Source organism: Canis aureus, chromosome 1, assembly GCF_053574225.1.
Source record: "Canis aureus isolate CA01 chromosome 1, VMU_Caureus_v.1.0, whole genome shotgun sequence".
NCBI lineage: Eukaryota > Metazoa > Chordata > Mammalia > Carnivora > Canidae > Canis > Canis aureus.
In genome coordinates, this window is record NC_135611.1 from 118,161,890 (window position 1) to 118,172,242 (window position 10,353).

The 10,353-nt window shown below is 61.2% G+C and overlaps 1 protein-coding gene across 3 annotated transcripts; it reads right to left on the reverse strand.

Moving 5' to 3' along the window:
- Positions 1-230: 230 nt before the first annotated feature.
- Positions 231-9,828, reverse strand: SCN1B (sodium voltage-gated channel beta subunit 1). 3 transcript variants are annotated; one of them, XM_077855127.1, is made up of 6 exons: positions 9,731-9,828; positions 6,905-7,071; positions 5,936-6,176; positions 1,342-1,483; positions 952-1,023; positions 231-865 (listed from the first exon to the last, which is right to left on the reverse strand). In XM_077855127.1, exons 1-5 carry the CDS (start codon positions 9,786-9,788, stop codon positions 957-959), a joined length of 675 nt encoding a protein of 224 aa, XP_077711253.1. In that variant the 5' UTR covers positions 9,789-9,828; the 3' UTR covers positions 231-865; positions 952-956. The 3 variants fall into 3 exon arrangements, with proteins under 3 accessions (XP_077711253.1, XP_077711259.1, XP_077711268.1); XM_077855133.1 differs by lacking the exon at positions 9,731-9,828 and adding an exon at positions 8,646-8,811; XM_077855142.1 differs by lacking the exon at positions 9,731-9,828 and adding an exon at positions 8,229-8,246.
- Positions 9,829-10,353: the final 525 nt, after the last annotated feature.

Genomic DNA, 10,353 nt, shown 5'->3' on the forward strand with positions numbered 1-10,353 from the left:
CCCACCCTCCCACACCCCTCATGGTCCCCACTGAGCTAACGACTCCCCCATTCCCCACCAATCAAGTGCTAAGAGGCTGCGCCCTGAGGAGGGTGAGACTCACCCACCTGTTCTTTCTCCATCCTTTTCTCTGAACCTGGGCAGAGACCCGGAGGACGGTCCCCGGGAACACGGAGGCTTTCGGATTTGGGGGCGTAGAGGGTGACAGGGCTCACGAGAGAGACTATGAGTCAAGTCCAAGAATCTTTATTTCATGAACAAAACTACTTGTGTGAAGAGAGAAGAGGCTGAATGGGCCCTTCTAAGTGGCCACAGTCCAAGGCTGGTGAGAGAGGGCAGGGTTGGGCTGGGGCAAGAGTGCATCACAGGGAGGGGGACCCCAGGTCCAGCCAGAGGAAGGAGGGCAAATGTTGCTGGGGGTCGGAGTGGGTCCCTGAACCCCCTGCCCCAAACTGTGCCAGCCCATCACGACCCCTGCCGGGCAGGGGAGGGGGGCAGAGGGAGGCTGGGCCCCAGTAGTGTGCATCTGAAGCGGCCGATGTGTGCAAATCAGCAAGAAGGAGGGGTGCGGAGCCGCTGCCCCCACCTCACCGCCCCCCTCCTGAACAGGCAGCAGAAGCAGGGGCGGGGGCAGCGGCAATATTGCTTTACCCATCATGCATGGCGTGGGTGGGCAATGGGGCAGGAGGAAGTAGGCCGGATTGGGGGTGTGAGCCAAGCCCCCTGCCCCCTCCCACCCAGGCGGTTCCGCTGGCAGGACTCTGAGGCTCGTAGAGGCCCAAGAATGGCCAACCCCCATTGGGGGCAGGCCGTGCCCAGATGTTCCCCATTAGGGCTGGCTCTTCCTTGAGATGGAGCCCAGGGCCTAAAGATGAGGGAGAGACAGGTATCAGGGACCCAGTGGGCTGACACCCGCCCAGGCCCTCCGGCGCTGCCCACCCACCTCCTTACCAGGGCTATTCGGCCACCTGGACACCCGTACAGTTCTCCTTGCTTTCTGAGGTGATGGCCAGGTATTCCGAGCTGTGGGGGCAAAGGCCGGGTGTACAGTGACCCTCCTCAGCAGTCTGGCCCACCCCCAGGAACCTGAGCAGGGCTGGGGTCTCTGCCCCAGACGCATGGCGTTCTGAGTTAGAGAGAGGAGGGGACTGCAGGCCGGACTCCTAGGGATCCACAAGAAGTCCAGGCTGGGGCCTGGAGCCCTGAGTGTGAGGGAGGAGGGGACTGGGAGGGGGGTCAGACTCTGGGTCCTAACCTTACCCACCCAGGATAACAAACATAGCCCTCTGGGGAGCCCGGGTGTCTAGGTCACCTGACCCCCTCCCCACCGACCCCACTCACGCATTCTCTTGTGCAGCAGCCTCCGTGGCCGCAGCGATCTTCTTGTAGCAGTAAACCATCTCTGCCACGAGCCATATGGTCAACACCACGATGAGCACATACATCATGATCTCCGACACGATGGACGCCATGTCTCTGTTGGCTGCAAGGGCCAGGCAGGGTTAGGTGGCAATCGGGGCCAGGGGCAGGTGGCGTGAAGTGCCCCGAACTTGCTTGGCCGAGTGGCCTGGCCTCTCTGGGCCTGGTCTGTGAATAGGACCATGCTGCTTCCCCAGAGTCATTGGGTTGTTACTGTGATTCTTTTTTTTTTTTTTTCTAAGTAGGCTCCACACCCAGCGTGGAGCCCAGTGCAGGGCCTGAACTCACGACTCTGAGATCAAGACCTGAGCTGAGATCAAGAGTGGGACTCTTAACCGACCAAGCCATGCAGGCAGGCGCCCCATTACTGTGATTCTTATAACCAGCCTCCAGTGGGCATTGGGACCCCCCTCAACCTGCCTCCCTGTGTGGCTTGAGGGGGCATCTGTGCCATTCAGCTGACTGGAGGCGCCCAAGAGCTGTAGCTTTGCAACCAGAAGGCTCGGGTTTAGATCCCGACTCTGCCACTTGCCGGCTGCGTAACCTTGGGCAAGTGACTCACCCTCTCTGGGTTTGAGTTTTCTCCATCTGTGAAAAGCTGATAACCACAGCATCTCCTGGGGAGTGTTGTAACAATTAAATACACTTCAAAAATCCTTAGAATGGTGTTTGGCATATAGATAGCGCTCAATAAATGTTTGCTGATGTTAATAGTATGGTTACTGCTATTATTGGAGCAGTACAGCATAGTAGTTAAGAGCAGGGGACTCTGGGGCCTGGATTCAAATCCTGACTCTGCCTCTTATTAGCTGTGTGACTTTAGGCAAATGACTCCACCTCTCTGAGCCTTAATTCCCCCTCTATAGAATGGAGGCGATAACACCCATGCCTCCTCACAGGGCTGCTGGGAAGAGAGAACAAGTTAATATCCTGAACACGGGGACGCCTGGGTGGCTCAGTGGTTGAGCATCTGCCTTCAGCTCAGGTCATGACCCCGGGGTCCTGGGATCAAGTCCCACATCAGGCTCCCACGGGGAGCCTGCTTCTCCCTCTGCCTGTGTCTCTGCCTCTCTCCGTGTCTCTCATGAATAAAATAAATTAAATCTTTAAAAAAATATCCTTAACACGCATGGATGTGCTCGCAGTTGGCACTGCCGAAGTACTGGCTATTTCACTGACGTTTTCCGGAAACCTTCTATCCTTTCCACGGCACTAGGCTCCTGCCATTGCCAGCTTCCTCTCACTGCACCTAAATTTAAACTGTGAAGGGGATGAGCTCAGCCAAGGAACCAGAGGCAAAGGCCACCGGGGCGTCCTAGGCCGGATTTCACAGGTGTCCACTCCGTATTCCTCCGTGTTGCCTTCCCCCACTGTCCTCACATGGTCTTGGGCACCCTCTGCTGCCCTACGCCATGCAGATGGCACCGGTGCTTTCTGGGCCAGGGTGAGGGAGGGTGCAGGGCTAGATGCTTCTCCCCTGCTTCTCTGCCCGGAGGAGCTAGAGACAGGGCTCCACACATCATTCATTCCCTGGTTCATTCATTCATTCATCCAAAAGATAGGAGTGGGTCTCATACGGAGGATGCGTGCTTTCAGCCAGGCTCTCTGCTAAATTCTGTACGTGAGCATCGCCCTGAGTCTCTGAAACAGCCCCGAGGAGAGAGTCCCGGCTTCCCGCGTCAGCTGACCTCAGGAATCACACGGAGTTGGATTTATGTTGGATAAAGCCCCCCTCTTCAGAATTCTCAACCCTGCTCCGGGAATTCAGTGCTCAAACGGATTTAGGGAATCTGCTATCCTCGGCCCTCCCAGTCAGATTAGGACGGTGACCCGCAGGGCTCTGTAGCCCATTTTCCAGACAAGGACACCGAGGCTCAGAAAGGGGCCAGTGCTGGGCAAGGATGCACAGCCAGGATGGGACTCGGAGCCAGGATTCAACCCCAAGTGTAACTGGCTGCAGGGTCTGAGCTCTCACCTGCTCCAGAAACTACCCCAGCCAAAGACACCCTCGGTCAAGGGTGCCCTATGTCAAACGCAGTCTCCACCAAGCCACACAGACACCTCAGGAGGCGGGGCTGTCTTTGCCCCACTTCACTGACGAGGAACTGAGGCAGAGGGGTCACGCAGAGGGTACCAGGCACCTCCTCCAGGGAGAACTTTGATTTCTTCAACAGCCCCCAAGTCTTCCAAAAGCTGGCAGCCCCCAGGTGTGAAGCCGCAGCCTGCCCCCCCATGCAGGATTTCTCACTGGCCTCGGATGCTGCTTCACCTCAAGACGTTCCCCACCCATAGTGCAGACATGCAACGTGGAAGCAGGCCTCTTGTCCCCATCCGCCGGCTCCACTACGCTGGGGGGCCCTAGGTGCTTCTACCATCTTCTGCAGCTCTGCTGCCTCGGTAAAGGGCTCACCACCAACACCCACTGGCCCTCCTCTGGAAATGACTCCATTCATTCCTTGGGGTTATTACCAGGAGGCAATATAAGCTGATAGGTAATGCCGAGGATGCAGGGAGAGAGTGGATAATAATAATAATAATAATAATAATAATAATAACAATAATAATAAAAGAATACAACAGGCTGGCAATGCTAACAGTACAACCATACCAGGGGGGAATGAAAGAAATACTGTGGTGGGATGAGTACGCTGGCTGATGATGAATACAGTATAACCAGTAAAACTTTTAACTACTAGAATATGATCAATCTAAAATACTATAGCATGGTGGGTAATGTTAAAAAAAAAAAACCTGTAGTATGATGGATTACGATAAAAATACTATTGTATGTTTGGTAATGTTAAATCGGAGAGTATACAGTAATATAAAATACTGTACCAGGGCGGATAAAAAACCACTAGAGGGGATCCCTGGGTGGCTCAGTGGTTTAGCACCTGCCTTCGGCCCAGGGTGTGATCCTGGAGTCCCGGGATCGAGTCCCGCATCAGGCTCCCACATGGAGCCTGCTTCTCCCTCTACCTGTGTCTCTGCCTCTCTCTGGGTGTCTATAATGAATAAATAAATAAAATCTTAAAAAAAAAAACACTAGAGTATGTTGGATAGTCCCCTAGACCCTGGGAAGACGACGGAAAGAGCTCTCTGCCCTTGGTCAATGTGAAGAACACGGGCGCAGGCAGGTAACAGAATATGGGACATGGTGTTTAACGGAGGCTCTGCTGGGTCCTGGGCGAGCCTGAGCCCCAGCCTCCGCCCCGCAGAGGGGGACAGCACCCCAAGCGAGGGACACACGGAAGGAACCTGGCAGGCCCCCTACGCTCCTGACCCCTCCCCGGGGCACCGATCCCGGAGGCAGGATTGACGCAGATTTCGTTAAACCACCGCACTTGGGGGCGCTTCTTGTCACAGGCACGCCCATGGGCAGGGCTCCCTCTTCCACATCCACGGGTGGCCGCCCACCCGGCATCGTGACCTACACCAAAGCGTAGCTCAGACGTGTCTCCTGTACTGAACCCTGCTGGATCAACTTCGATAACAAACGTAAAAAATGCTAATTATCAAGAGAAACCCACAGGCTCTGGCTGACAGCAGAGTAGAGTGAATCACGCCAAGAACAGACACGCAGTCACACACGCTTGGTTGGGTTCAAATCCAGGTCCCAGCTCTGTGATCTCAGCCACGTAATCTCACCTCTCTGAGCCTGGGTCTCCCCATCTGTAAAATGGGGAGAGTAACAGCCTCTAGCCAGGAGGGTGGGCCTGCACCCCTCTTGGGGGAAGGAAGGACAATGCTCGGTTCGGGTGGCCCCACGGGAGTTGCTTGCCAGGACCCGGGTGGCTCAGGTTCTGGGATATCTTCCTGACTCTAAGCCAGTGGGCCCTCGGGCCCTGGAAAGTTCCAATTTATACCCCTCGGAAGATGGTTCAGAGAAGGGATCCAAGGCGGCTAGAGCCAAAATGATGAAATGTCCCCAAACAGCCTGAGATCTTTGCTGTTCAATGTGGCCCCAGACCTGCAGCATTGGTTCGCCCGGGCCCAACCCCGGGTCTGCTGAGTCAGGGTCTACACTAGCAAGACTCCCGGGAGCTCGGGTGCACAGCAGAATTTAAGGGGCTCTGCTCTAGGGAGGCGGGCCCGAAGCTCCCGGACAGTCGGAACCTCCACTGTCAGCCCCACTGCCGAGGCCCCGCGCACTGCTCCATCCTCACAGCGCCTGCGAGGTGGATGCCATCATCAGCCTGCTTCCCACCCGACGGCCCTTCCTCGGAGACAGGAAGGCACCTGCAGGAGAAACTCTGCACAGGTGGGCGAGTTCTGCACCCAGAACTTTCAGGCGAGAGGCCTGGTGTGGCCTGGCCGCGGGTTCAAAGGAAAGGGAAGCCGGTACCCCCGGGGCTGGGGAAGGAGGTGCAGCTCCCCACCGCACCCCCCTCTCCCCGCTGCCGTGGGCGTTTGCCTGGCCCAGGCGTGGAGCCAGGCTGTCCCCTACCTGCCATCTGTCCCACCATCTGGCTGCCAGTGGGCAACGGGGGCGAGGGGGCAGCAGCGCCTGACTCACCCTTGTCCACCACCTCAATGTGGATCTTCTTGACGACGCTGGTGTTATGCTCGTAGTTCTCGAAGAAGAGCAGGCGGTAGACGTGGCACTCGTAGTCGCCCGAGTGGTTGTAGGTGACGTTGGTGATGAAGATGGACAGGTCCTGCAGGTCCTTGGTGCCCCGGCTGCCGTTCCACACCACGCGGCCCTCGAAGCGCTCATCCTCCTCCAGCTGCAGGACCTCGTTCTCATAGCGCAGGATCTGGGGGCAGCGGGCCGGTCACTGGCCGCAGCCCCCAGACTTTTCCGCCCCTTGCCCTGCCGCTCAGAGAGACAGCGGGCGCCCTGACCTCGGGCAGGGAGGGCACGGGGGGCTAGGATCGTGCCCTGGCCTGCCCCCAGCCCTGTGTCCCTGGCCCTGACACACGCACACATAGGCCTCCGGCAGCAGCCCCCTCCGCACCCCCTGCCCCTCCTCCCAGCCCCATCCGGCCTTCCTGGCTTTCATTCTCCCTCAGGCAGGGACAGAGGCGTCCCCTCCCAGCCACCGCAGACCCCGGGCCTCAGGGGGCCCTGCGGGTTTACGGTGCCCCCCTCGCTTGTAGCTCAAAATACACATCACGCAAAGGAGGTCAGGAGAGTTCTGCTTTGCTCTCACGATGACTCTGTGAGTCGTCCTTGCTGGGACTCAGTCACTCCGACGACACTTACCCGGTGCCCCCCCCCGGCACCAGCTGGGTCGACCCCCACCCAAGCCTACGAGCCAGAGACCATCGCCAGCCCATCTTTACGAGGAGGAAACTGAGGCTCAGAGAGGCTCAGCGCCTTCCCCAGGGTCACCAGCTGGTCGGCGGTGGAGCGGGAATCAGAATCCGGGTCGCCGCTAATAGCACATGGCTGAAGACGGACAGACAGCCCCTCCCGGGTCCTGCCTGCCACCAGCGCCCACGCAGCCGCCCCCTCCCACACCTGTGCCAGGCACCCACACACCTTGACAAACTCCTCAGTGCCCTTCTGGCGGAACGTCCACTCTGTGAAGGTCTCGGCGGTGGTCTCGCTGCGGCGCTTGCAGGAGATGCACAGGATTTTGAAGGTCATCCCGTACACGGCCTCGGTCTCTGAGTCCACCTCCACGCAGCCCCCCCAGGCTGAGGACACTGCGGGGACAGCGGGCTCAGGTCGAGCAGGGGCACCCGTCGCCCTGGAGGCAATGCCAGGCTTACTGGCTGTTGGCTCTCGGGCGCTCGGAACCATCTGTTTCCCCTCCAGCGAATGGACACTACGCCCGGCCCTGCCCCTTGCTGTGTGCCCTTGGCAAGTCACTCATCGTCTCTGGCCTCAGTTTCCCTCTGTGAGGTGAGGGGGACGATCATCTCTGCCTCTAGGGGCTGCTGGGCAGATTCCACAGGTTAGGTGAGCCCCAGCAGGGGGCCTGCCACACAGGAACCCCCCTCCCCAACAACAGGGCTGTCACCGCGGTCAGTTACTCGGAGTCTTTGCTCTGTGCCCAGGTAGATACCCGAGCGCCCCTTCTTAGGTCCCCTTGCCCACGGTAGGCGGCAGTTAGGTGGGACTAGAGTTCTGGATGTGTCAGAAGTTCAAGGCGGCCGAGTCATTTGCGCCGCTACTGCTCTGCAGAACCAGCCAGCCCGAGAGGGTGGGTGGGAGAAGGCAAGGCCTCAGGGGGGCAGGGGGGCCCCAACTCCTGCCCAGCTCCCTGGCCCCACAGTTTCAGCTGTCACACACCCCCTCCCCAGCCTCTCTGGCCTCTGTCCCCGGTTCCCCTCCGGGCTCCTCACTTCCACACCCCTCTCCCACCTCCTCTCAGCTTCTTGAAACTCACTGAGCTCTTTGCAGCCTCAGGGACTTTGCACCCCCGCTGGATTCCGGTCCCTCTGGGTGCCTCCTCCGTATCCCTACCTGCCACCCACTTGCCGAGGCCCAGCGCCCACCAGCTAATGCTGCGCCTCTGGGACTCCAGCCCTGGGTGTTTCTTTGTCCCCCAGCGGCTTCCTCTCTCAATCTTGGGAACTTGGGGTCCTCCTCCGCTGCCGTCTCTAACTCCTTGAGCACCTCTGTGTCTGTCTCCCCGGACTTTTTATCTCTTAGGGAGTCTCTCGGAAGGGCCCACCCCGGCGGGTCCTCTTTCCAGGCTCACACGGCCTCTCGGGGTCTCCCTCGGCACCGGGCCGTCCCTTTCAAACTCGTGTCTCCCTGTGTCTACCTGTGTCTCCATCTCTCCCTGCCTCTCCCAAGTTTGCTGGGTCCCCGGCGCTCCGCTTTCTAACTCGCTCCTCCGCCTCCCCGGGCTCACGCCGCAGCCCTCTCCGTCTCCTCCGCCGCCTCTCCCGCTCCCGGGCCCGCCGGGCCACCCCGGAGCTCTCGGAGCCGCCGCGCCTCCCGCGCCCTCCCCCGGGCTCCCGGGCTCCCCCGTCCCGGTCTCCGGGCGCCGCCTTCCCCACCCCCTCCCGCGGCTGTGGGTGTCACATTGCAGCCTGCGGGGCTCCGGGAGCAGCTGACTCCGCGTTTCCTCGCCCCCGGCCGGGCGCCCGCAGCCGCCGAGCCGTGCCAGGCCGGCCCCCGCCGCGCGCCCCCGGCCCCCGCCCCCCGCCTCCCCCGCCCCGCTCCCCGCGCTCACAACTTCGGGAGCCGACTTGGCCGGGCCGGGGGCGGCCCTCGCCCCGCCGCCGGCCCCGCGCCCCGCGCCCCGCGCCCCGCGCCCCGCGCTCACCCAGCGCCGCGCCGACCACCAGGGCCAGCAGGGTCCCCATGGCGCGCCGCGCGCTGCGCCCCCCTCCCGGGCCGCGGGATCAGTGGCGGGGCAGGAGGCAGCGGGCCCGGGCGGCGAGTAGAATGTCCCCGGGAGCGCGCGGGCGCAGCAGCTGCGGCTCTGGGACCGGCGGGGGGGCGGGGGGGGGGCGCGGCCCCCCCGCTCCGGTTACCGCCGGGGGCCCAGCCCCGGGGCCCTGCGTCCGGGCATCCCCGCCGCTCGGGCGGCCGCTGCTCGGGCTGCTGCGCTGGCGCGCGCGGCGGGGCGCATCCGCCAGGTGCGCCGACCCCGGCCCCTCCGGCTCGGGCGCGCTGGGGCGCGGGCCGCGGTCTCCTGCGCACTGCAGCGGCGGCGGCGGCGGCGGCGGCCCGGGAGGGAGGAGGAGCGGGAGGGGGCGGGATGAATCACCGCGGGGGGAGGGCGCGGCCGCCCAGCCTTTGCCGCAGCGGCCCGGGAGGCGCCCGCTGCACCGGCCTCTCCCGGTGGCGCAGGGACGGCGGCTTCTGGGCAGGGGGGTGGCCGGGGTGGGGGGGCCCGACCCCTCCCGGCTCTGGGCCCCCCAGCCTCGGAGTCTGGGAAAGGTCACCCCCCCAGAGTCACGGAAGGGCTTAGAGGGCGTTTGGGGGACAGGGCTGCCGACCTCAGTTTATGGAGGTCATCCTCATGGGACCGGAGGGGGACTCGGCTGGGACGTCCAGGGGACCTCGCCTTCAGATCCCTGACATCTGGGCCTGGAGGTCACTGTGCTGGAACCCAAGTGGGCGTGAGGCGGGGGAGTCAGGCCAGGGCCACCAAGAGTACTTCAGACTCCACCCAAGCAGGTGGGGTGTGCTGGGTCTAAACCAGAGCCGCTGCCCTGGGGGTCCCCGGGGGTACCATGTTTCAGGAGGAGGGTCCCTGGGCTCTGATAACGCCACCCCCAACCGCCACCACCGTCCCGGCCCTTGCTGCTGTCCCCAACACACCACACTCATTCCTGCCTCAGGGCCTTTGCCCTCTTTGCTCTTCCCTCTGCCTGGACCACTCTCTTCCCCCTGGTAACTCACGCCCTCTCCTCCCGCATCTCTTGGCTTCAATGTCACCTTCCTCAGGTCTTCTGTCCATTCCCAGGAAACTGCCTCCCCTGTCCCTCACTTGACCGACTTTACTCATTTCGTTGTTTTTTTCCACCGCACTTGTCACCACCTGACATTATACTCCTCCTTTATATAGATCTTCCTTCCACGCCTGTCCCTCCAACCCTGGGATAGAAGGTGCCCCCAAGTGAGGACACTGTCTCACACACCACTCTGTTTCCAGCATCTGGAACTGTGCCTGGCACATGATAGGTGCTCAGTAAATATTCATCAAGTGAATAAATGCCGATGCCAGAGCCCTTCCGATATGCTGGGTCCATTTCTACCTCCCCGACATTGGCAAGTTATTATCCCCATTTTACAGAAGAAACTGAGGCCGAGAGCGCCTCACTCCCTCGCCAGGGTCTTGTAGTTGGCCTCGGGTGGATCTGGAATCCTGCCCCAGCAGTGGTGGGTGGAGAGGTTGGCGGTGGGGGCTCTGGGGCTCTCAGGACCAGGGTGGGAGTGAGTTTTGGCTGGCTGCTCAAGTCCTGGCCTCCAGTTATGGGTAGGGTGAAGTTCCAGATTGCCCGCCACCCCCTGGCCCAGACCCG

Coding starts and splice junctions, on each gene's coding strand:
- SCN1B (XM_077855127.1), bottom strand. CDS start 9,788: ATGGACAGAAGACCTGAGGAAGGTGACATTGAAGCCAAGAGATGCGGG. Junction 6,177..6,904: donor GCACTGAGGAGTTTGTCAAG/GTGTGTGGGTGC, acceptor CGCTGCCCCCAG/ATCCTGCGCTATGAGAACGA. Junction 1,024..1,341: donor GCTGCTGCACAAGAGAATGC/GTGAGTGGGGTC, acceptor TTGCCCCCACAG/CTCGGAATACCTGGCCATCA.